General features: G+C 36.9%; 1 protein-coding gene across 6 annotated transcripts in view; it reads right to left on the bottom strand.

Annotated features, from left to right (window-relative positions):
* LOC126458295 (Fanconi anemia group A protein-like) overlaps positions 1-27,560 on the bottom strand; it is a 240,518-nt gene that overhangs the window by 152,883 nt on the left and 60,075 nt on the right. For all 6 annotated transcript variants that reach the window (XM_050095235.1, XM_050095240.1, XM_050095239.1 and 3 more), the window contains exons 9-10: positions 24,588-24,742; positions 8,218-8,402 (exon numbers count right to left, since the gene is read on the bottom strand). In XM_050095235.1, the coding sequence (XP_049951192.1) occupies positions 8,218-8,402; positions 24,588-24,742 (340 nt within the window). The remainder of the gene's footprint in view (positions 1-8,217; positions 8,403-24,587; positions 24,743-27,560) is intronic.

The following is a 27,560-nucleotide window of genomic DNA, read 5'->3' as shown; positions in this document are numbered from 1 at the left end:
AGTAGGTACTGGGAGATGAAAAAGCTTGCACAGGATAGAGTAGCATGGAGAGCTGCATCAAACCAGTCTCAGGACTGAAGACCACAACAACAACAACATCACTTGTAGTGGTAACATCCGTTTTCTATGGGATTTAGCATAGATGACTTACCATAGATTAGCTTCCTCACATTAATGTGGTACAATACAGCAGGGGTGTCCAAACCCATGGGCCCAAAGCAACTATCAGTGCGGCCCAAGAAGTGAGCATCTATCACACAACTGTTAAAAAGAAATTCCATAAAATTCTGTTAATGTGAAGTTATGATCAACTGAATATTAATAGTGTTAGTACATTATGTGTGGTCTAAAAATACTTGTCTTCTTCCAGTGTGGCCAAGGCAAGCCAAAAGGTTGGGCACTGCAGCAGTACAATGACCAGCCTGATTAGTGTTATGCTACAAAACAAAACTGGTAACGAGGAACTCAGACCTTTGCCCCTTAGTAGTGCATCAAGGACACAAAGTTTAGTAAATTGTGGCAGCAGTAGCTGCAAAGTAAGAGCAAACAACAGGAACAACAGTGGCAAATTCAGATACTCTTTGAGTTACTACAGAAATAGCAGTGACTGCTGAACAGCATAGCAGAAAGGGAAAATGTTCTGCTGGCAGCTTCAATAACACTAACACCTACGCCTGCAGTCTCAGAACCAATGATATCAGTGTTTGATGAACCTGGAACACTGATCTTCAACAGGTTCTGCTGCTTTGGAAGGTTACTAGCATTTCTGATACTCATATTCATTCTGCTTTATTATTGCCTTCTAGTAGTTACATTTACTGCTGGATTGGGAATTAGAAGCTAGTAGCTATCTGTTAAAAATCTTTTGTTGTTTGTTCTCCATTGATTTCAAGATGCAAACACATGTAGTGGCTGCTTGTATTAAGCAGTATTAAAGTCATATAAAACTTTGTTAGCCGACCTACAGTGTAATTTTCTGTGATCACTGCGTAACACATTTTATGTCAAATCTTTAATTCAGAATGTAGTTGTGCGTCTATGTCCTGACCAGGAAGTTTAAGCTAGTGCTCTTAGAAAGTCTGATCCAAGTTTAAACTAGGTTCTTCTCAAAGCTGTCATTTGAAGTGCACCAGTGGGACAATGTGCACTAGACATTGACTCATTAGCTGCACAATATGAATCTGTCACTGACATAAACTGGTGATAAGGCAATGTCACAATTTGCAGATTCAGTGGGAACATTATACAAAGGTGCAAGTAAGCCAGTTGGTTGGAAATTCCTCTTCGATATTGGTTTAGGCAAAACTGCAGCATAATGTGGTTGGAAACTGAGATAACTACCAAACCCTGCACTGTGAGTTTGTGTGGTAAAACCCAGCACAACAGGCCATGGCACAACCCTATGTGTTTTGGTTGAAACAACTGTGGGCATGTGATCACTATCTGACAAAGCCACCCATGCACATCATTGTACAACATCAGGCTGACGCCATCAGTTAACCCCAAAACTTCACTCAAACTGACGATCCCACTGCTCACTAAAATAGTCTTGGATTTTTAAGTGCCTACAGAAGCTTCTACATCTACATCTACATCCATACTCCGCAAGCCACCTGACGGCTTCTGCTGAAACATACTGGTGTACTGGCTCACTGCTTTCAGAGGCAGCTAAACATCATCTGGTAATACAGTACATTGTAATCAGTGTAATGCTTTGAAACATAATTTACAGTAACTTTAAAGCATCTATCAACACTCCATCTGACATAGATGTTTATCCTATTCTGTATACACAAGAGCTACTGGCAAAGTTACCAGAGGGCCAGCTGTATTCGATGCTTACCTGCAATTTTGGCAGTTGGCATCGCTTTGGTGACATAACAGTGAGTGAGGTAGTCGGTACAGATCACTATCCACTGATTCCCTTTGGTTGATTTTGGGAACCTTCTCAATAGGTTAATTCCAATCTGGTGGAATGATGCTACTGCAGGCACAATTCGTATTGGATGCATCAGAGACAAACAGCAACATGTGTTTCCTTTGCTGGTATTTTTTCAGTGACTCACATAGTGTCTAATGGATTGGTAGAGTCCTGGACAGTGATACCTGCATTTGGTTTTGTCTAGAATCTTCATGAATCCCAGATCACCTGATGTTGGAGCATCAAGGAAACAATTCATAAGGGAAACAGGTGACAAGCAGTTGAAGTCTCTTGCAATAACATCTACAACAAAGGGAAAGGTTGGAGGACTTTCTTGTATCCACAATAGTTGCATATCAAAGAGTAGAAATTCTAAAAAGTGTGAAGAACACAGGACTATCAGCTTAATATCACAGGCAGCAAAAGTTTGTTTGAGTTCTGAATAGAAAGCTGTACACAACATTGGAAGGAGCATTTTGAGAGTAGCAATATGATTTCAGAAGGGGAAAAAGGACATGATATGTCATTGGACTTATGAGGACTACTGGTGAAAGATATACAGAAAAGAGTAAAGACGTATTTGTGGCTTCATAGATCTAGAAAAGGTCTTTTATAGAGTGCAGTGGGATAAGATGATGGACATCCTGAGGAGGAAGGGAGTAAAGTGCAAGAAGAGAAGACAGATTGCAGATATGTACTTGTATCAGGAGACATTGGAAAACTGCAAGATCAGGAGAGGGATTAGATAGAATTGTTGTCTCTCAGCAATCCAATTTTAACATTTGGAGGAAATAGTAAAAAGTTGTTTGGATGGGAAACGAAGTAGAATGAAAAACAGGATGCATAAGATTCAGAAATGACATGGTGATTCTTGCAGAAAATGAAGAGGCACTGATTCAAATGCTAAATGGCCTGAATGGAGCCTGTGTAGCATAAGGTATGAAAATAAACAAAAGGAAAATGAAGCACATGGTTACAGACTTAAAGAAAAAGAAGAGAGATGTATATATTACGGCCAGAAACCACAGGAAAAGCAAGAGCGTTCAAGTATTTGGGAAGTTGGATTAGGCATTATGAACAGGACATCAATGTCAGAATGGTGATGTCAAAAGTGGCACTTTAAAAGCAGAAACTATCTTAGCTAGCAGTTTGAATGAAAAATTGAGGAAGCGATTAGTGAAACGTCTGATATGGGGTGTGGCCTTGTTCGGAACAGACACATGTACATTGTGAAAGCAGGATTAGGGGAGAACTGAACATTGTGAAATGTTGATACAGTGCGGAAAGGACATGATCACCTGGACGGAAAAACTAAGGAGTGAGGAGGTACTGAGAAGAGATGAGAAGATCGGAGGATGTTGATGATACTGAACAACAGGGAGCTAAACTGGAAAGAGCATAATTTGAGACAAGATTGCCTTCTAATAGAACCAACTGAAGGTTTTATTCTGGGATAGAAAGGGAAGAACACAAGAAAAAACAAGATGCTGGATGATGTCGGTAGACCGCAAGGAGGGAAGGCATGAAGAGAAGTATAGACGGCTATTAAATATAAGCCTGCTGCAAGGCAGATAACCAAATGATGATGATGATTTCTGGAAGGTTCTGAAAATTTCTTATGTTTGTAATGTTTACATATTTTGGAATATTCAATGATTGTGTAAACAGCAACAGTCTCCATCCAGGAGGCAGTTTTGTTCTGTCTGTATACTGGTATCTGTAACAAACAGTGCTAACTGTTGTACATCACTGATGACCCTGCATTCCGATTTGGACTTGATTGTGCTTACAAAGTGACAATATTTGTAAAATACTTAGTGTAGTTACTTCATCAGTTTCTTACTCGTATGTGTCCTCAATACCTCCCTTATAGATCAGATAATCCAGCAACTTGGCTGCACCTATACATAATACTAAAATTTTCTCTATCTCCTTCTCCATTTCAGATGTACTACTCTTGAATATACTACCCAGTACCTTGCAAATTACCAAAAACCAATTTACATTCAAGAGAAGATTATTGCTTTATCCATTATCATTGGCATATTCTAGCTGTTTTCCTTCTGTCCAATAGTGATCCAGCATATTTCTCATTGCCATCTATTTCTGTTTTTTCCTATTCCATCTCATCTGTAAACCGTACCCTATTATTTCTTGTTCTTCCTCTGACAAGTCATTTTCTGTTACATATGATTCCTTGTGTACTACCATGGAATATTTCTGTTAGCAGTCATTACCTACATTCAGCAAGAACATAATGAGGAAATTGTTTAACACAATGTTGACAAGACTGACATACCTGAAATTCCATATAATAATTACTATATCTATATCATTATTATTACTATTATTATCAATGTGTACTATTAATGTACTATACGCATTATAATGTCAATCAGTGAAGATGTCTTGTTATATGAAAGAGAGGATCTAAAGGCTTAAATCTTCACAGGTGAAATAAATGCATAAATAAGTAAATATAAGCTGCAAACTATCTAGGTGACACTTCAATCACTAGATCTACAATATAGCAACATCTAAACAGTTTAAAAACAATTATTTAAGAGACTTAGACTCAGTGTCTCAAATGAAAATTAAATAAGTGTAATCTTTTCCAACTGAGTGTTCCATGCCCTGCAATATACTGAGTAAAGATTGTCTCAGGCCTATGTCTGCCCAGGTTGAAATTATTGACATTCTCACCGAGTCCAAAATTTTTAAGGAGCTTCAGCAGCTCTTGAGCAAGATAAATTACTATGGCAAATTTACAACAAGTACTGCACAGATATCACACCCTTTGTAGTGTAACATATTGCACTACCTCTTTGTCACAGTCAGGTGAATATATTTTTGTAAAAAATGTTATTTAAGTAGTTAACATGTAGAGAACTTTCCACTGTGCATGCACTGGTTTGATTAATGTAGAGAGTCAGAGCATGACGTGTGAACGCAAAACATCACCAAGGCATGACAGAGATTGGATGTCTCCACCTCATGTGAAGGGGTTGCTTATGCTTTTGTGTCATGGCTTGGTGGTGTTTTGGAAGGCAGAGAACAAGAAGATCTGTCTACAATGACAATGCTCAGAAACCAACCCCGGATCTACGATATTTCTGAACCGAGGCAAAAAGTTGATACTGCCCCCCCCCCCCCCCCCCCCCAGCGTTTGTGATAGGCCATTTAAAGAAAATGTCAAAAATATGTTCATTTTGTGGTGCACATCTTTCTGAAGAGTTTGATATATAAAACATGTTCAAGGGCATGTCAGACATTTTACTTGGTCTCTCTCTCTTTTTTCTTTGGGGTCATCAGTCTTCCGACCGGTTTGCTGCAGCCCACCACGAATTCCTCTCCTGTGCGAAACTGTTCACCTCAGAGTAGCACTTGCAACCTATGTCCTCAATTGTTTGCTGGACTTGCTCTAATGCCTGTCTTCTTCTACTGTCCATGTTTCACTACCATTACTATGCTCCAAACACACATTCTCAGAAATTTTTTCCTCAAATTAAGGCCTATTTTTGATACCAGTAGACTTCTCTTGGCTAGTAATGCCCTTTTTGCCAGTGCTAGTCTGCTTTTCATGTCCTCCTTACTCTGTCTGTCATTGGTTATTTTGCTGCCTATGTAGCAGAATTCCATAACTTCATCTGTTTCATGATCATCAATCCTGGTGTTAAGTTTCTCCCTGTTCTCATTTCTGCTATTTCTCATCACTTTAATTTTTCTTTGATTTACTCTCAATCCATATTCTGTACTCATTAGACCGTTCACTCCATTCAGCAGATCATGTAATTCTTCTTCATTTTCACTAAGAATAGCAATGTCATCAGTGAATCGTATCACTGGTATCCTTTCACCTTGAATTTTTGATCCCATTCCTGAACCTTTCTCTTATTTCCATCATTGCTTTTTCGATGTACAGATTGAACAGTAGGGGCAAAAGACTACATCCCTGTCTTACACCTTTTTTGATCTGAACACTATGTTCACTATGTTGTTGGTCATCCATTTTTATTATTCCCTCTTGGCTCTTGTGCACATTGTATATTACACATCTCTCCCTGTAGCTTACCCCTATTTTTCTCAGAATTTCTGAACATCTTTTGAGTGACAAATCCTATGAACATGTGTTGATTTTTCTTTGCTTCCATTATCAACTGCAACATCATAATTGCCTCTCTGGTGCCTTTAACTGACCTAAAGCCAAACTGATTGTCATCCAACACATTCTCAATTTTCTTTTCCATTCTTCTGCATATTATTCTTGTCAGCAACTTTGATGCATGAGCTGTTAAGCTGACTGTGTGATAATTCTTGCACTTGTCAGCTCTTGCAGTCTTTGGAACTCTGTGGATTGGTCTTAAGTGCCACAGTGCAGTACCATGCCTCTTCACACAGCGTTCTTCTATTGCATGTCATTGTATTTCACTCTGTGGCATTCAAACATGTATATTTTGTAATGGAAGCCATCAAATCTATATTCAGCACAGTTGAAATTAAAATATCCTGTGACGCCTCTCCTGCTCCCAGTCAGCCGGTTTGACATCCTAGCCCCTCTTTTTAACAAAGAGAGAGAGAGAGAGAGAAAACCCTTTTTGTGTGACATAAAATTAAATATAGGAAACACAAAACCAGTAAAGAAGAGATAATCAAGATGGAACATATTTCTTCAATACTTAGGTCCCAGCATTTTTTTCTCTCTAATCTTGCTAGAGCTTTACACAGCATGCTTTCCTTTCTGCGAAAGAGTCTATTACCTCATCAAAGTTCGTCAAACATTTTGCTACATAAAAAATCGAAATGTCATTGTCTAATACTGAAAAAGCTGTTAGTACGAATAGTATCCAAGACTGGTGTGGTTTCTCGATTTGATTACGGCTGTTTTGTTACTGTCTGCTAGATAAAACGAAACAGGTCTTTCTAATACTGCAGTAGTTGTAATACACACCAAATAAGCGAGACTGTTTTGATACAAACGGTCATTTTTATCTTCCTCATTTACATAAGTAACACGACAGAATATAATTCACGGAATACCAATATCAAATGCCTATTAGGCCTACTACAATCAAAAAGTATGATGTTAGAAAACAGGTTCACATTTCATTCATACGACACAGTGTCTCAAGAATGAGATCGATAGGCAGTAGTATGAAATATTTATATAAAATTGGAATTGTCATACACTAACGTATAATTTGTGTGATGTCCCTGTTTCTTCTCCATTCTTCCTTGTTCTAAGAAACAATCTTGTCATAACTAATTCTGTAATTATTCCTGCTATTGTCAAAACTTATTCTCCAGTTAACATCACTAACCCCCCCCCCCCAAAAAAAAAAAAAAAAATCACCCGTTTACTTATCCCACATTTATTCTCCGGTCAGGTGTTCTGATGTGTTCATACAACATGTTTCCCACATTATTCCGAGAACAGAACTTAAGCAGCTGCTAACCAGGCACTGTACAACTGGCCCTTTGTAGTGTAGCAATCTGTGAAAAAATTTTCTTTCAAAATTTTATTTTCTTGGATACACCAAGAAGATTAATGTGTAATCTTTCATACCTGTTATTCCTGTTAGTCATTTATTCCCACTCTGGTAGTCTCAACCTATGGATTTCGCAAGTAATTATAAGAATGCTGATCATTTGCACACCCAATCAACTATATAAACAAACAGCGATTGGCATTCACCTGTTCAGGTTTATTCAGCTCAGCTCATGTAGCCCCGTCCCGTTTTGTCTGCGGGAAAGTTTTTTTATTTCTAGACATGACGGGGATTCTCCTGTCAGAGACATCACGTAGGCCTACACTAAGCGCTCGTTCAAAAATCAACTTATGACTTGCTCAGAAATAAACTTAGAATGTGTTCAAAAATGTTCAGAAACCAACAGGGATGCATTTCAAAATCATATGATAACTGATAGACTGGATGAAGGCACTTAATGAAACAAGGTTTTTTTTCTTCAAGAATATGAATTTGGTGCTCCCTGAAATTGCCGCCCGAGGCAGATACCCCAGTCAAGCAAAGAAGAGAGCCTTTTATGCAGTGCTCCCACAAAAAATCCATAAAATTATGGATTACACAGCTCTCCTGAACAGTACTAAATCAGTATCATCATTCTGGACTAAGAGGAATACCACACAGGCAAATAATACCTAAGGATGGGCTGCAGTTGTATATCTTCACATTTTTTAAATTTTTTGTGATTGTTGCATTACATAGTACTTTGAAACCTTACAGGATGAAAGATTAAAAAAGGTTCATAGAACTATCATCTCCAGCTGATATGCTTACTCGTCCATTTCTAAGTCCTCTGCAGATTCATGTGTAGGAAGAGCTGAAAGAAGAGACCTGAGTTGGCCGCCTGCATGCTGTTCCAATGCAGCCTGCGGTGAACGAAGTGGTGCTGTCAGACACATTTGGTACAAGTCTCCATTTGGTAGACTTGCTTTTTCGTGTTGGAGCAACAGTGCTGTTGTCTGTGGACATTTATAATAATGTGTTCACAGGTGGATTCCTGATAGAATAAAATAATTTATGATAATATGAAATATTATGAAAAGGCTAGACTGCTACTCACCATATAGAGGAGATGTTGAGCTGCAGTCAGGCACAGCAAAGAGACTGCTAAACATCTGAGCTTTTGACCAAAAGGCCTTCTTCTAATGTAGACAACACACATAATGGTCATGTGTGTGTGTGTGTGTGTGTGTGTGTGTGTGTGTGTGTGTGTGTGTGTGTGTGTGTGTGTGTGTGTGTGCCCGCGTGTGTGCGTGTGCGTGCATGTTTGGGCACGCACGCGTGCGCATCAGCACGCCTTTGTGTGTCTACTTCAGAAGAAGTCTTTTTCGCTGTAATTTCACATATGTAGCACTCTTTTTGTTGTGCATGTCTCTGACTCAACATCCCCTCTATATGGTAAGAAGAAACCTATCCTTTTTAATACTGCCGTTATTCCATCCTGGATTTTCCAATTGTACAATTTATGCTATTATGACACAAGAAAGATATAAAGACATAATAAAGTAATGTTCTATTACAAAACTAGTACAACACTTGGAGATTTAAAAAAAATAAATGAGGCACTACTTTGCTTCTGTGAGTCGCACGATCCTGGAGTGCGAAGGCAATATCATTCTGCCAGGTGGATATTTAGGCTGCCATCCGACCACTCTGCAGTCAGTTCACACTCCATGTTTAAGCCGGCTGCGTCTAGCAGCACATCAATTGGAGTTCAGATCACTGAGCCAATGAGGAGTATCTCACAGCAGTATCCATGGCCTTTAAATGTCCTCGAGCCATAGCCTCACTGGATCTCATCTCAATTGTCCTTGAGCTCCCATCTAATTGGACCTTGTCCCAACCTATACTCAGGCTTACCGTCTCACTGGACTTCCCCTTCACTACCCTCGAGCTCGCTGCCTCATTGCACCATCTTCAATTCATCCTTATGCAGCCTATCACTCTCTGACACCCATGGTCTCGTGGGCTTCACTTGCATAAGAACACTCCAGTGCGATATTAGTGATTGTTTTTCAGCTTGAACCAAGTAATAAGGACAGTCTATCCAAGAAAACTAGACTTACGTCATTGTCTGCTCCTCCTCCTCAATTTCAAGAGTGGTAGTCTTACAATTTTGTCCTTTCTAAATCAAGTTTCTCATTTTCTTCTACAGTATCTCATCTTTTACAGTGTCCATCTACTCCTGTCGCATGTTTCTTCTTTTACTTTGTCCTATATTATTCCCTCTATCAAGGTGGTGTAATAGTTGGAGTGTTGAACAAATGGCTGACTGTATTGTTCCTTCTAACAATAATATTTTTAAGTGGGGATGCCAGAACCATATACTAAAATCATTCAGCAATTTCTTCTGTACCATCTTTAATGCCCAGGTTTCCATGTTTCGTATGAAGGTTTTAGGATACTCCTTGTGGTAGCCATGGAGATATTTTCAGATGCCAACATTTCTCTTCTTGACAATTGATTGTTTCACATATGTTATTTTCCTGTTTTGTTGTCTTTGGTCCATCTGCTGCCAGACATGACTGAAATTTGAAGTGGTCTGAAAGTAGAACTTGTGTTCATTTTTTTCCCCATTGTGATACATATTTGGTTTTTGGTTTACAATCATACTTGCTAAACCATTCAAATACACACAAACAAGCACAGCACGTATTGTGTCCAGACATTTTCACCTGAAGTTCTAGTCTCAAGATGTCTTTAAGAGACTTACAGCTGCATTTGAACTCAATCACTCCCTAACTGCTGAACACAAAGGAGAAGATTCATTATTAACCTTTGCCAACTTCTCATTAATTTTTGTTAGCGATAAACTAATCAAAATAAAGAATTTTAAGACAGCTAAGACTTCAGTTTAGTCATTTGGAAGATAGTCACATTAAGCATTTTCTGAAATTCTGCTGGACAGAACTGAAAACAACTCTCAACCTACAACTAAACAAATATCAACAGGGCTTTATAAAACACAGACTTTGAGATGTAGCATGTTGGAGTCTATTCCATCTGCACATTTTCTGCTCTCAAGAAAAACAATTTTTTTTTTCACTTCCTCATTTTATATCTAATGCAGGTGCACATATAAGACAAGTTGTGCTCCAGAAAGTAATGTGTCACATTTTTTTGTGATGCAACTGTATGTCACACAGTGGTTGGACCAGTTGGTGACAAAGGGGAGGACCCTTAAGTTTCCAGTGGTAGGTCACTCAATTGACTATGTAGTCTTGGAAGGTTAATACAGCTTCTTTCGTGAACCTCCACATAGTGGCCACGTCAAACTTATAATGAATAAAACTTTAGAATAACACTACATCATAAAGATTTGTGTGAAGCTCAAAAGGTGCCACTGGAAACTTTTCAGGACGATTTTTGCATTTTGAGAAGGTCAGGCAGAAGTTGTCGACGAGACCTAACAGGACAACTGCCAACATCACAAACTGACGACCGTGTGACCCGTATGCACCAACTGCTGAGTTCAGACTGTCAAATGATTGTTTGTTTGATGTTGGAATTATTGGGCTCCCAGAAAAAAGTTGTTCATGAACTGGATTGGAAGACTTGGTCATGCAAAAGTTTTGTGCAAAACTTGTTCTCACAGTTTTGACTGATGCGCCAAAGCAACACTGAGGGCAAGTGTGTGAAGAACTCATAACAACTCTGCGAAGATGATCCCAATTTCCTGGACAAAGCGATCACTACAGATGATTCATGGGTCTTTCCGTACAATCCGCAGTCAAAGAGGTAGAGTGCAGAATAGGACACATCATTGTCACCACACCAGAAGAAGGCCAGAATGAGCAAGTCCATGTGAAGTACATGCTCTCTCTCTCTCTTTTTTTTTTTTTTTTTTTTAGAAAAAATGCACTGGTGTTAGTGCACCATGAATTCATACCCCCTGGCCAGAAAGTCATTACCCAATTTTACAAGGAAATGCTCCAGAGACTGAATGGTAGGGTTGCTTGCATCCAAAAGGAGTTCCGCACCTTGTGGAAATTGCACCACAACATGCCGGTTCACACCACCTTTGTTGTCATCACCTAACTGACCTGGATCAGTGCAACAATGGTGGTGCAGCCACCGTACAGTCCCAACTTGCCCCCTTGGGTCAAAAGGGCCCCTCAAAGGAATCTGCCTCAAGTTGGTAGACAAGGTGCAAGCTACTTCAATGGCTACCCTGAATATCATGCCAACTGAGGAGTTCCAGAAAGCTTATGATGCAACGACACTATGCCGACAAAAACATATTGTTGCAGAGAGGTAATACTTCAAAGAATTCTAAGTTGTTGAATGTATCCAATCAATATAAAAGGATAATACTAATAACAGGGTGTATATGCAGACAAGAAAAAAAAATTTCCAGTTTTCTCCCGGATCTCCTGGTTAAAAACCCACTTTTTCCCACGCGAAAATACACTTCTTCCATGGTGAAAATACATGTTTACCATGATAAGTGACAGTGTAATTTCCCTCTGAGCTACAAAAACGGCAATCTTTTGAAAGGTAAAGGTACACCAGCAAGAACTTCACGGCACTTAGAAAATGAAACTCAGCAAGGGGAGGGGGGGAAGAAACGCATTTTCAAAAGATCTCTGATGTGCATCAACATGTATCCTGCATATTTCCATATTACAATATGCTGCATATTTTCATATTACAAAAGTATGAATTTGAATCCCATCAAACACAGCACCTAAGTTTCCGAAGCATTGAAACAGAGAACACAATGCGCTATTGTAAGCCAATCATAGCTCACCTCACGTGATCTCGTAAGCAAATCACAGCAGATATTAAGATCATAGCACACATGATGTAGTAGTCAGCCAATAGCAACATGACTGTTAAGTAGCATGAACACACAAATAGGAAAAGTTAATGGTTTAAATTAATGTGCGTAGTGCAGCTATAAGAAAAGCTATGCTTCCACATATAATACTCATCTTGAAGATTAATAAGCTACAAGAAAAGTTAAGCTTTCACATATAACATTGGTCTTTTCAGTGTGTGTTACACTTTAAGAAACATCACACAAATGTGCCAGTAAAATTTTAAACACTGAAATCAATGTCTCCTCTTCTGGACTCAAAATTATTCTACGTGGCTGGTCCTGAAAGTTTTAAGTTTTAAATGAGAGTGAAACACTCTTTGATTTGAGAAATACATTGCACATTCTCATATGTAACATAGCTCATCTTGTGTAAAAGAGAATTTCCTTTGAAAATAACGCTTTTTGAAGAATCATTCGCAAAATTTTCTCGTGATCTCTTAGACATGGGTTCATTTCAGCAGCTGCCAGAGAGTGCCACAATACAGGTGTCCGTACACATGGGCAACTATGACGACGTAGGAAGCCCATATGTTCATACACATATAGCATTAAGATATCATATATGACATTATAAAAGAAATAGGACATCAGAGGATACTCCATGAGGATAGGAATTTTGTAAACCATACTAAAATGCATAATTCAGCTTAAAGGACACATTCATATGTCCAGATTTACAATGAAGTAGGCTCCAACCTGTTATTAAGCTTTTCAGTGCACTTTTAAGGATGCAAATTTTCTTGGAGTACTGTATTGTCTCATGTTTGATTCTTCATTATGGCATAATACCATACATGCCAGAAGATGCAAATTACCATCTGAAATTCAGTGAACAGTTGAAACTAGCCAATAACGAAGAACGAAATAATTCATTTCTTATAAATTGACTGCATCTGCGGAAAAGATTAATAAAAGCCACATTTATTTAGCAAGCCAACAAAAATTACTTCACTATTGTGCAAGGTGATTAACACTTGACTGCCAAAAATGTGGAAATAAAATAAAATCAGAAACCTGAAACTAATAACAGCCTTCTGTAATTATGTGCATGTACGAGGTGCATTCAAGTTCTAAGGTCTCCGATTTTTTTCTAATTAACTACTCACCCGAAATCGATGAAACTGGCGTTACTTCTCGACGTAATCGCCCTGTAGACGTACACATTTTTCACAGCGCTGATGCCATGATTCCATGGCAGCAGCGAAGGCTACTTTAGGAGTCTGTTTTGACCACTGGAAAATCGCTGAGGCAACAGCAGCACGGCTGGTGAATGTGCAGCCATGGAGAGTGTCTTTCATTGTTGAAAAAAGCCAAAAGTCACTAGGAGCTAGGTCAGGTGAGTAGGGAGCATGAGGAATCACTTCAAAGTTGTTATCACGAAGAAACTGTTGCGTAACGTTAGCTCGATGTGCGGGTGCATTGTCTTGGTGAAACAGCACACGCGCAGCACTTCCCGGACGTTTTTGTTGCAGTGCAGGAAGGAATTCGTTCTTCAAAACATTTTCGTAGGATGCACCTGTTACCGTAGTGCCCTTTGGAACACAATGGGTAAGGATTATGCCCTCGCTGTCCCAGAACATGGACACCATCATTTTTTCAGCACTGGCAGTTACCAGAAATTTTTTTGGTGGCGGTGAATCTGTGTGCTTCCATTGAGCTGACTGGCGCTTTGTTTCTGGATTGAAAAATGGCATCCACGGCTCATCCATTGTCACAACCAATGAAAAGAAAGTCCCATTCATGCTGTCATTGCGCGTCAACATTGCTTGGCAACATGCCACACGGGCAGCCATGTGGTCGTCCGTCAGCATTCGTGGCACCCACCTGGATGACACTTTTTGCATTTTCAGGTCGTCATGCAGGATTGTGTGCACAGAACCCACAGAAATGCCAACTCTGGAGGCGATCTGTTCAACAGTCATTCGGCGATCCCCCAAAACAATTCTCTCCACTTTCTCGATCATGTCGTCAGACCGGCTTGTGCGAGCCCGAGGTTGTTTCAGTTTGTTGTCACATGATGTGCTGCCTTCATTAAACTGTCGCACCCACGAACGCACTTTCAACACATCCATAACTCCATCACCACATGTCTCCTTCAACTGTCGATGAATTTCAATTGGTTTCACACCACGCAAATTCAGAAAACGAATGATTGCACGCTGTTCAAGTAAGGAAAACGTCGCCATTTTAAGTATTTAAAACAGTTCTCATTCTCGCCGCTGGCGGTAAAATTCCATCTGCCGTATGGTGCTGCCATCTCTGGGATGTATTGACAATGAAAGTGGCCTCATTTTAAAACAATGCGCATGTTTCTATCTCTTTCCAGTCCGGAGAAAAAAAATCGGAGGCCTTAGAACTTGAATGCACCTCGTATTTTAATTCACTTTATAGCTCCCGGCCACAGAAATCCATTTTGTTTTCATTTGACTTGTGAATTGTAAACAAAGAGAAAACAGGACATCAGGAAACAGTAAAATGACTAAAAATAAACACGGTCCACTAATCCCCCTCCCCACTAAAAACCAGACTGCTCTGCGCATGCGCAAATCTGGCAGCTTGGGCATGCCAGAAAAATTTTTCTGTGTAGGATGACTGCTTCTTGCTACTGCTGCAGCCACACTACAAGTAGCCAGAAGCGGGAGAAGGCACAGCTCATACACAACTCAACTGTGATGAAGCAAGCTGGGATATTTTTACTTCCCTCTTGTTTTGCCATCTGCCTCCTTAAAATTCATTTTTGCATGTACTAACATATGTGAGTGTAATCTGCATATCCAAAAAGAGAAAGGATGACCCTCAGTTTTAAAGAATATAACACCGGATGTAATTTTGTTCTTAGTTTCGTGTATGTAATCGATTTTCTAATTTATTTTGACTATTCCTAGTTAGTATCTTTTGTTATAGGGTGAAATCAGTAATTATTTCGTAACTTAAATTCTATTGTTGACGTACAAACAAATATAAATTCGGTACTAACTATAAACATTTGGAGGAACAACTAATTAAAGGTTCTACTTGGCACTATTCGAAAACATCTTAGCAAAGCCACTCCTTAATTAATTCCAAAGTAATTAACAGTTTTGTCAAAAGTATTGTTTGCATAACGTTATTTGTTAATTTCATTATTTAAACAAATAATACGGTTTAACCCTTGCACTAGAAACTTTTAAGAAAATGCAATCTTTCGATGTATGCAGTTAACTGAAGGAGTTGAGTTTTAATTGTAATTTCTGTAAATTAAACACTGAACAATGTGTAGTTGCAGTGCCTGTTATTGTGAGGATATATAAGGGCTCAATTTTTGGTCCCGAGACAGTCAGTCCATGGCCGAGTTTCGGACAAGAAACCTGTGTTGGTTAGAACAACAACAATGCATCAACTTAACTGTGAAATAACTGTTACACTAATAGGCCACATGTTAAAGCAATGACAGTGTCTGTTCAATTTATTTGAAAGACTGTGAAATGTGTGGTTAGGTTTTTACTGCTTGTAGATGTTCAACAGTAAACTATTATAGCAGTATGTTGATGTTTGCCTGCAAACTATTCATGAGGATTATCAAAAGTTACACAATAGTGCACTGGCCATACAACTGTGTATTATTGGTGGGTTATCAACAGTGAAAGTAAAGAACTGTGAAACGTGAATGTGCAGCTGTTGGCTACATCGTTTAAAGTAGTCAGTGTTGAACTTCCATCCTCTATTTTTTTGCCAGTATAGCAACACAGTATGTCGACACTGAGTACAATCAATGATGAAATAAAGCAGGCGAATGTCACAAGTTGTGATGTCATGCTCATCGGAAGCAGTTTGCTGTTATTAAGTATTCCACGGTCTTCATCCTAAAGCCTTTGATACATTTGCTGTTTCTCAGGTCTTACCAGTCAAAATTACAAAAATTTAACCAAAGACTAAACCAATGAAAAATTCCTGGAATTCTAGAAAATTCCCAGGTTTTCCCAACTTTCTGCTGGAGTGTATACACCCTGAATAACACTAATAATAATAATAATAATAATAATAGACCTCAATGGCAGCAAAGGCGGAGAAGATGGAGTTCGGTACAGGGGAGCTGGCGGAAGAGGTGGCCTCTTGTCCAAGGCCAAAGTGGACAAAGACATGACGGTTCACATGTCACTGGTGGTACCCCAACAGTGTCTGTTCCACATGTTAGTGGCAGTTGAATAAGTAATATTACAGGCTAACAAACTGGTCTTACTTTCGGAATTCAGGGATAACTTTGGATTCCCTACTCTTTACTTTTTACAGCTTCAAGTCACAAAATGGAAAGTTTGCACAATAGATGCTTTACCTCAGGTGGTAACTCTGATGAGGAATTCACCATTACATCACGTAATGCAATGGGACCTAGGGTTCTGGGGAGTCACAACATTTGCGATGATGAAGAGATGGAATATATTGAAAAGCCTTCCAAGTTTCAGTTCAAGAAGAAGTACTACTTTGGAACATTAAATGTAAATTCTCATCTAAAAATGGGGAAACAAAAGGAATTAGAATTATTTCTGCAGAAGATTGATATAAAAATTATAGCAGTCCAGGAAACATGATTCTTAGATGAGAATGTAGTTGATACACAACATTACAGAATTTATAAAGGGAAACCAGCAGTGAGAATAATGGAAAACAAGCCGATGTTTGGAACAGCATTTTTTGTAAACAAAAAAATCGTAGACAGTGTAACAGAATTTAAATCAAATTCAGAAAGAATATCCATGTTAACAACAAAGCACAAGAATAAAAGTTAGACCCTCATAAACTGTCATGCACTTATAAATGTAGACAACAAGAAATCTGGAGAAAGTAAATCAATTCTGGGATCTTTTAGAATCTGAAATTTCTATCATACCTACAAAGAATGTTAAAAACTTCTTGGTGACTTCAATGCGCAAATTCAGAGGGAAAAGAAATTTAGGACTATTGTAGGTGAATATCCAGCACACTCAAGAACAAACAGAAATGGTGAAAGACTGATCAATATGTGTAAAATGTTCCAGTTAAAACTCATGACCACACATTTCTGCAAACTACCAAGAAAAGCCAAAACTTGGAGACATCCAAATCCAAACCTAGGAGAATTTCAACTGGATCACATAGCCTTGTCTAAAAGGTATATCGCAAGAATTATGAATGTTAAAATAGTCAGAAATAGGGAATTCGACTCAGGTCATTATCTCTCTAAGATTGAAATAAAATTTCTCCCATCTAAAACTAAAAAGGTGACCAAGAAAGTGATCAGATACAACACCACTACAGCTAATATTACAAAAGAAAATATAGAAAAATTTAGAGAAGAAATAGAGACAAGTAAAGAAGTGATTGGCATGAACTCCAGATGCAAATAACTCAAGCAGCAGGGAAAACTTTAGGATAGGCCAAGGATAAAAAGAAGACATGGTGGAATGAGGAGTGTGAAGAAGCACTAACAGAAAGTGCTCAAAAATAGAGAAAATGGAAATTTTTGAAAAAAGGGGAAGACCTTGAAGAATTCAGACAACAAACAAAAGAAACATAAAAAATAATCTGGAAAATCAAAAGAAACTTTGAAAATTCTCAGGTTACTGAAATAGAAGAAAATTTCACCAAAAATAATACTAGAAATTTTTAGCAAACGTTTAAACACATACTTAAGGATATCAGGCAGCAAGTATTTGTTTCAAAGATGAAAATGGCAAAATGGGATTAAACAACAAAGAAAATTGTGAAATTTTAGCAAAATTTTTTGAAAAGCTGCTAATCTGTCCAGTTTCAACAGATAAATTGGAATTTCCAGTGCCACCTCACAATCTAGAGGACGATTTCCCACCAACAGAGGTAGAAATTCATGAGGCCATCAAAACACTGAAAAACAATAAATCAAGTGGTGATGACTCCATCACACCAGAATTATTGAAGTGGTCAGAACCAAATATCATAAAGGATGTACAACTGCTTCTTGAGAACATTTGGAAAACTGAAAAGATTCCAGTTGAATGGAAAATAGCATTAATCCACTTGCTACATAAAAAGGCAGACAAACAAAATGTCAATAATTACAGAGGAGTGTCACTTCTGCCAGTGGCATACAAAATACTATCAAAAATTCTCCTGAACAGATACTTTAGACAAACAACTGGGAGAATATCAGTGTGGTTTTCGAAAGGGAATATCCTGTGTAGAACAAATTTTTAACTTAAAGTCAGTAATTCACCAACAAACCAATAATAGTGTCATTTATTGATTTCAAGAAAGCATTTGATTGTATAGACAGAGAAACAATAGATAAGGTCATTAGACAATTTGGTGTTAAATCAAAATTAGCAAATATAATTCATGAAACACTAACAGGTACAATATCTAAAGTTAAATTTATGGGGGAAGTATCACAGCCATTTGAAATAAAATCACCTTTACTGTTTAACTGTGTTTTAGAAAAAATTGTAAGGATCTGGAATTTGGAGCTAAAAAATCACAAAATTGAACCAATAACTCTGGGAAGGAAAACAGATGGAATCAAAGTAAACTGCTTGACTTCTGCAGATGATTTTACAATACATTCAGAAAACCTGACAGAAGCACTTATTCCAATAAACCTTCTGGAAGAAATAGCAGACAGAACTGGTCTCAAAATTTCAGCTGAAAAAACAAAATTCATGACAAATATAAAAAATGCGCCAAAATTCATAGAAACACAAACAGGTAAAATAGAGTGAGTAAATAAATTTAAATATCTTGGAGAGACTATACAACACAATGGACTAGAAAAATCTGCAATAGATGTAAGAATTAACAAAATGGAAAGAGCATATGGTTTGACCTAAAATATTCACAACAAGAAATGTATATCTAGAAAAACAAAACTAAAGCACTACACGAAAGTGGTAGGAGCAGAATGTTTATATGGATCTGAATGTCTAACGATGAACTATAATATGGTAAGACTAGAGGTACTGGAAAGAAGGATTATTACAAAAATAAAGGGTGCAATAAAAATTGCAGATTGTTGGAAAATAAGAAGTAATGAGGAGATCTACAAAAATATAGAGAAAATATCTGAAGTAGTGGCCAAACAAAGATTAACCTTTTTCAGACACCTCTACTGAATGGATGGAAATAGATCTACAAAACAAATACTCCCATATTTCTGGAAGAAGAAATCAACAATTGCGTGGATTACAGAAGTAAGGAAAGATCTAGAAAGAAACAACATCAAAGAATCAGAAATAGCAGAAAGAAACCATTTTAAAAATAAAATACTAAATTTGGAAGGCTTTCAAAGCAGAAGAAATAAAATACAACCATGAACAACATGGGAAGAACAAAGGAAGAGACTTCATGGGTAGAAAATGACGGAATATTGGAAAAATAGGAAACAACAAAGGAAGAAGAGGATCTGAAGTTGTTAACATGATCCTAGTTGGTCAATACAATTGTGTGTGTCTATATATAACTACAGCACTGTCATTAAACCCGAGGTGCTATACGCAGCAGAAATCTTGTCACTCCATAACAAGATGCTACTACAAAAAGAAGAATGAAAGATCATTAGGAAAATCCTAAGACCATGAAAAACTGAAGCTGGATATACACTGCAAACCAACAAAACTAAGAGGAAATTTCAAATATTGCTGCTGACATTAGAAAAAGACGCCTTAAATTCTATGGACACATACACAGACTCCCTGAGTATAAACTCACATGCCAGATACCCACAGCCACTGAAAACCTGACATGGGCCGAACGAGTACGAAGAGACCTTACTGATGCTCAACTCACCAATCAGGACACTGCAGACAGTAACATCTACAGAAGCAAAATAGACAAGTGGGAGGTCCAGCCAGAGACGAGAGCCAAAAAGACCGGTACAAAGTGGACGGATGAAAGAAAGAAAGCCATGAGTGAGAAAATGAAGGTCTCATAGAAAAACTGCAGGAAGAACTGTAGAAGTTTCACGTGATCCACAAAGCGTCTACTACGTGAATAATAATAATAATAATAATAATAATAATAAGTGCGACACATTACTTTCTGTACAAATCCTGTATATTATACACACAGGAATATGTCAAACTGCTACCTATGCAAAATCTCATTTAAACTTATATTTCAGTTCTTTATATTTACATCCCTGATAACAATGTTGCAATTCATTTTACCAATAGCCCAAGTAAATAAAAACTACAGCTAACTAAAATTTATGATGACGTCATATAACTGTAAAATGTTGTGAGATAATAAGTAGCAGAGGAAGTACTGTTATCACTCACTCAAAAGCAGACATCCTCAACTTTCTGAGAACATATTTGGAATTATATGAAATTAATTAACTTAAGAAATAATTGACATTAATAGTTCAGATACTAAAAATTCGAACTTTAATGGCTGCAAGTTTCTGAACTTTGACCAAATAATTCTATGGCTGTATTTCTTCTGAATCAGACGAACTCATCACTCCTCAATAATCAATTCGGTCAGTATTTAAGGTTTAGATTAATTTAGAACCATACAAAACATTTCGTGATGGATGTCATACTCATAAATGGGCTTTCAGATGACATGCAATAATAGTGTTCGACATACTCTTGTGAATTATATAACAGTAGTACAGGGTGTATATGCTCCACAACAACCGGGAAATCCAGGAAAAACCCTGAAATTTTTTCATCTGAGAAAAATCTGGGAAATATCCACGAATTCTTTGGGTTTCTGAGAATTTTACATTATTTTAAGTTTCAGTCAAATTTCCATAATTTTGACTGGTAAGAACTGATAAACTGATACTCTTCAGCCCGCTACTGCAGAACAACACTGCAGTAATAGAACATAAAGAGAGAGCAACATGAAAATAAAGCTTTAGTTGCAAAGAAAATATGCTATTTACAACAAAAAACACCGTGCACATACAAGTGTCTATCGACAGCAAAATGTGCCACAAGCTTCAGGACAAAGACTGTGCAATACTTCGTAACAACAAACTGCTTTCAATGAGCATGATGTCACAACAGTTTACTTTTCTAACAAGTTGTGGGAAAATATTGCAAACATTGGTTTGAGAAGCATTACTTTCAAAGTAAATTTCCTTTTATGCAAGACAAATTATGTTACGTATGATAATGGGCACTGAATTTCTTAAATCATGGAGCACTTGACTCTTTCAAAACTTAACAATCTGAGGACCAGACACTTAGAAAAATTACAGACCCTTTGCATATTTATGTCATCATTTAAAATTTTACTGGTGCTTTCGTGTTTGACACATCTTAAAGAGTAAAAAAAAGACCAGTCTTCAGTATGAGGTTTTCATTTTTAATTCTTTCATAGATTACAAATTATGCAATAATGATGGCAAAACGTATAATTATCCTTCAAAAAGAAAGTGCAAGGTGCATTCTTGAGCAATTCCATATGTAATTGACTTTTCTATGGAAAAGTCGAAGTGCTCAAGAGAATACGCATTCAGCCAGGTAACCCCTAAAATTTTTAGTGCACAGCAGTGAAATTTACAATAGTGACTGTCAGAAATATTAAGCTGCTGCAATTTTAGCTGTGTTCTTAGGATCCTGCCTAACCACATACTCGGAAAAAGCAGCAAACAAATTCTGACAATCAGTATTATATGTGGAAGCTTAGCTTTCGTTGATGAAAAATATCATCTAGTACTTGTATTTCACAAAGCATGAACACAAATTATTGCATTATATTTTCCCGAATTCAAAGTTCACTGCCATCCCACGTGGAGCACTACTATGGTTTCTGTTTCCATATCGTAGCATGGGCATCACACTTCATATATTTTGGTGTTCTGTTTTCATAAATTACCATGCTGTATTTGGTGAATTTGTATTTATACTTTCGTAATATCAAAATTTGCATATTACATGTGCAATGCATTAAAGATTTTTCGGAAATGTTATTTTTTGCTGGGAGTGTTGGAAAGTTCTATGCCGGTGTAGAACACCTTTTCCACTCAAAGGCCTGATATGTTTTACAGCTCCGAGAGGAAGTATATTGTCACTTAACAAGGAAAAAATGTACTTTCACCAGGGGTATAGTGTATTTTCACCTGGAAAAAGGGCATTTTCACCCAAAAATGTGCATTTTCAGGAAGAAAGAAGTGTATTTTTTACTGGGAAATCTGGGAAAACCATCCACATATACAATCTGTAGTACAATACTGTACAATGTGATAAATTCTGGTGACAATATTACAAACTGTTTCATTAAATCTGTGACTTACTGACATTGTATATCTTGTCTCTGTAAAGTGACTCTAATTAATAGCTGAATTAGTTCTCTTCCGGCTATGTTTATGGAGGAGGAGATACATGTCTCTTTACCTGTATAAACTGTGAAACTGGAACAGGTCATTAACTTCTTGTTTGATCTACATCACCTGGCACCACCATTCATAGCACCAGTTTCCAGGATATCTTTCCAGGACAGCAAGATATGAGACTTCAAGTTTTGACAAAACTAAGTGCAACATGTAACAATAGATAAGGAGACCCTAGCAGCCTGATCAGAACAGATAATCAATCTGAAATCTACTATATGTCACAGAATATTGATTTTTATAAAAAAAAAGTTGGAACATTTGTGGAGCAGTTGATATGAAAATGCTACACAAAGAAATCTGAGAATTTGGTGTTAAAACTCAAGTGGCAAATCTAATTGATGAAATGCCTAGAGGCATAGTCTTAAGAGTAAAGATCAAGGCTGAAAGTTCTAAGCCCTTTAAAATAAATATGGGTATAAGTCACGGTGATAGATTATCTCCAGTACTCTTCAATTGTCTTTTAGAAAAAAAGGAAGATTCTACAATGAAAAATTAAGGGTGCCACCAACAAAATTGGATGAAAGACTGATCAGACAGACATGTGGCCACAAGACATATTTACTGCAAACAATCAGCACAGTGGATAACATCTGATGCTATTACCTCCAAGGTAGAAATCAAGTGTCAATGGAAAGTGTGACGAAGCAAGCTGGGATAATTTTAATTCCCCTCTTCTTTTTCCATCTGCCTACTTAAATTTGTTTTTTTCATTTTTGAACTAATTACCATTAACATACATGGGTATAATCTGTATTTTCATAAAAGAGAAAGGTTGGCCCTCAGTTTTAAAGAATTTAACACCAGATCTAATTTTGTGCTTAGTTATATGTATGTAATTGATTTTCTTATTTATTTCAACTGTGCCTAGCTAGTATCTTTTATTACAGGGCGAAATCAGTAATTGTTTCGTAACTTAAATCCTATTGTTTATGAATAAACAAATATCAATTCTGTCCTAATTATAAACATTTGGAAGACAAAATAATAGTAATCTTAAAGTATCTATTTGGCTCTATTCGAAAACATGTTAGAAAAACCAGCCGTGAATTAATTCCAAAGTAATTAACAGTTTTGTCTAAAGTATTGTTTGGGTAATGATATTTGTTAATTTCATGATTTAAACAAATAATTTGGCCTAACTCTTGCAGTAGAAGAAACTGTTAAAAAGACGCAATTTTTCAATGTATTCAGTTAATTTAATGAGTTAAGTTTTAATTGTAATTTCTGTAAATTTAACTTTGAACAAAGTGAACTTTTGTGCACTTGAGAAAGTAGTCAGAGAATGGAACACAAATACTAAGAGTGTAGCTGTAAAAGATGAATACTACAGACCAGTTTGATAATGGACACTGCTATATATATAATGTGTTCAATAAGTAGTGTATAGGACTGGAGGGCAAAGTGAGGTGCCATTGTACTCATATGAATGCTGGAATCCATGTCTGAAACTATTTAGTTATTTGGTGTGTAACTTATTTAAAACATCCATTATGCTACCCTGATCTGGCATCTGTATACTTTTTTCCATTCTAATAGTTTTCAGCATCTTTATAAATGTAACCAAAAGTGTATTTGGGCATACAGTTTACTCTGAAGATTAAGATTGATATTTTGTTTGTAGTTTTACATATTACTTACTGAACATTAGACACATCTTGTTAAATGTCCTACCTTTACTATCTACACTAATGTTCTTAAATGGCTTTAAAACATTAAATTTGGCAGTTTGTTTTCCCTATGTCTGGAATTTCATTTATGTGGGCCCCTGTCAGTGTTATTTGGTCCTACCTCCTCAGGTAAGAATTCTACAGCTTATCTTTCCCCATCACACAAAAATTAATCTACACAATTGCAAGTCAATTTAAAAACACCAACAATAACTGATGCAGTATGATGGTGGCACAAATTTCACATTTAAATAGGTACCTGAGAGAACTACAGTTGTACCAAATATAAAAATGAATGCAATAGACAAAAGAAAAATGAAACCTGTTGAGTGAGTGTATCCAAAATCTGAGTGCATATTTCAGCACTCTGCTTTCCCTTTATGGTTGGAGTAATACCTTCACTTAGGCAGTATCTGGAAGTCAACAATGCAATGAACATGTCACGAACTACCTCTTGTGTTCTGGATGCCGCAATTTCTGTCAAGAGATAAGATAATAATATAAAATGTAATTAACATTCCAGTAAATGTAAATGACATCAGATAATAATGCTACACAAACTAACACATAAAGTAGTACAGTGACACAAATGAAAACTTTGACACAGAACTACTTTCTCTTAATTTTATTTCTCGAACCTCATTACTCCTTTGCACAAACTATTTTGAGTTGTTTCTCTTTCTTGGTTGTGTCAATTAACAAGGACAACCAACCCATTTTTGTCATTCTTTTATCAGGTCATTTTGGATCATTCACATTCACTACTACATTAACAGCTAATGATTCAACTAATTCTCAAATCCATAGAACCAATTTCTCTATTCACCTTCCTCCTTTTATTTACTTTCTTAGACTTAGTTCCTCCAATGCTAAATTGCATATCAAGCAAGAAGTTTCCTCTAGTGAAGTCGATCAGCTGCCATGTTTCCAGCAGCTTCCCAGTTCATGTCATGCACTGGAGGTCCTTTGCAAAAGTTCAATTCTAAGTGATACGAGGTCTTCCTCTACTACTGTATCCAACCAATGATTTACACAACAGTGGTGATTTCGGGAGTCTTCCATGTTTCATGCACAGAACATGTTCCACAAGCTTCAGTCTTCTTTTAGCAACAATTTTGTGTGGGTCGCATAGACCACTTCTTCTCAGTAATTCATTATTTGACATGGGGTGACAATAACTGATCTTCAAAATTCACCTTCAGCAAAACATTGAGCTTGTGTGCTGATTTTATTGACATTTTCCAGGTCTCACTTGTGGATACAGCCATTGGTAAGATGACAGAGTAGTAAAGCCAAAACTTTGTGGACATACAGTGTCTAATTGCCATATGGATCAATACTTTGGAAGAATGCAGACGCTTTCCCAATTCTGCTTCTGATGTTTGCATTTACATCTTTCTCATTACAGAAAAGGCTGCTAACATAAGCAAACTGATCAATTGTAGTACCTTCTGTTGCACTATAATGTGAGCAGATACATTTTCCATTTTTATGGCATATTGCGTTCATGTTATTGCCATTTACTTTTACTCCTGCAGAACAGGCCATTTCACCCAGCTTGTGTAATGCGTCACCCTCCTCTAACATTACCTTTCTTTTTTATACAAATAACCGATACCATGTATACTATCGATTCTTATGTAGATGAACATTATATCAGCTGTCTAACTGAATGAACTTCATATGATTTTGTATATGAAGCATTATATTTGAGGCTAAAATGTATAAAAAGAAATTAATGTGTTACAATCGATATGCACTGACAGTTAAAATTGCTCTTCTTTTAAAAATATTTAAAATTACGAAATTTCTAGTATACTTTAAATTCCTGTTATTAATTTCACAATCTGATGATAATTATTAAATTTGTTTCTGGACTCATTTGCAAAATAATAATATATTTTAGCGAAGATACAACTTTTGTCAAGAATGTTTGTGGACTCTTTGGAATATTGTGAACATTGCAGAATGTCAGGAGTAGTGGGCATGCCTCTGACTGAAGTAGACGAATTTCTAACCTTGTCAACAACAATGTGAATTCATGTTCTGAAGTGGAATAGTGAAGTTGGTGTGATATAAAAGAATGGGATAAAATTAAAGGATATTCATAGCAACAGGAAAATCTTCAGCAGTTATTCAGTTCAACAAGAACCCGCATCATTATAAAAATTACAGCCTCAAGAATGTACTCTAGACACAGGACTTGGAGCCAACAACAAAGAGACAATGAAGATAAATAAAAAGTTTTTCTTTTGTATATCTTACAACTCTCAAAGCTTTCTAAACTTTTTGCAGAGACATAGAACTTAAATAATGATGTGTGGGAGGGCAAGATTACAAGTGGGGGCTCGTTCGGGATCTGTTGACTGATAACAAAGTTTTGTCTGTTGCAGAATAAGAAAGGACAATTATTATTTGCATTTTTATATAAATGAACTTCAATCACTCAACAAAAGAAGACCCGAGAACTGCCCAACACCGTCGGACCAACAGTGATGAGATAAAATAAACAATGACGGACCAAATGAAATGAAAGAAGACTTTTTTTTGTGGACTCGTGTGATTGCTAAGAAAATGAATAGAGATGAGGGAAGTGATGTAGATGATACAGTTGAACAGAAAGCCATAGCAGAAAAAATGGAACAGAACTTTAATATTTCAGATTTTAAAAAAATTCTATATGTTGAAAACAGTATGCTAACGTAAATGCTTAGACCAAAAAATTTCAGTAATTAAGGAAAACTGTATTCATAACAATATGAATTAAAATAATGGTATTGAGTGGTCCAACATTCCAATCAAAACTTTTCCATTAGTCAATTTAATCCAGTGGATTTTCTACAGCATTGTAGAGATAGTTATGTGTAAGGCAGGAGAGGCAATCAAAAAATTAAATTTGTTAAAAGATGTCTTGCAGGTGAAGCTCTATCTTGGGTAAATCTAAATTTAAGTCATTGGCAGACGTAACAAAGTTTTGAAAAAATTTTTTTAAATAAATTTTGGTCAGGTGCTGAACAAGGGAGAATTAAAACTGAATTTCTGAACGGTCCTAATTATAGGAATAGGGACAATACACTGAAAGAGTTTTGTAAGAATCAACTTAAAAAAGTAAAACATCTTGACAAACCATTTGACGAAATGATGTTGACTGGTGCACTAAAAGGGAGATTACCAGAAAGGTTGCAGTGGGATTTAGTACACGGACCTGACGATTGCCTTGAACAACTTTTATGATATGTTGACAGGCTGGATAGGGCAGTAGAAAGTAGCACATATCATAACAATCGAAATGATA

This window comes from Schistocerca serialis, chromosome 2, assembly GCF_023864345.2.
Source record: "Schistocerca serialis cubense isolate TAMUIC-IGC-003099 chromosome 2, iqSchSeri2.2, whole genome shotgun sequence".
Lineage (NCBI taxonomy): Eukaryota > Metazoa > Arthropoda > Insecta > Orthoptera > Acrididae > Schistocerca > Schistocerca serialis.
Note: the sequence above shows the minus strand (reverse complement) of the source record. Positions and strands in the feature narration are given on the sequence as shown.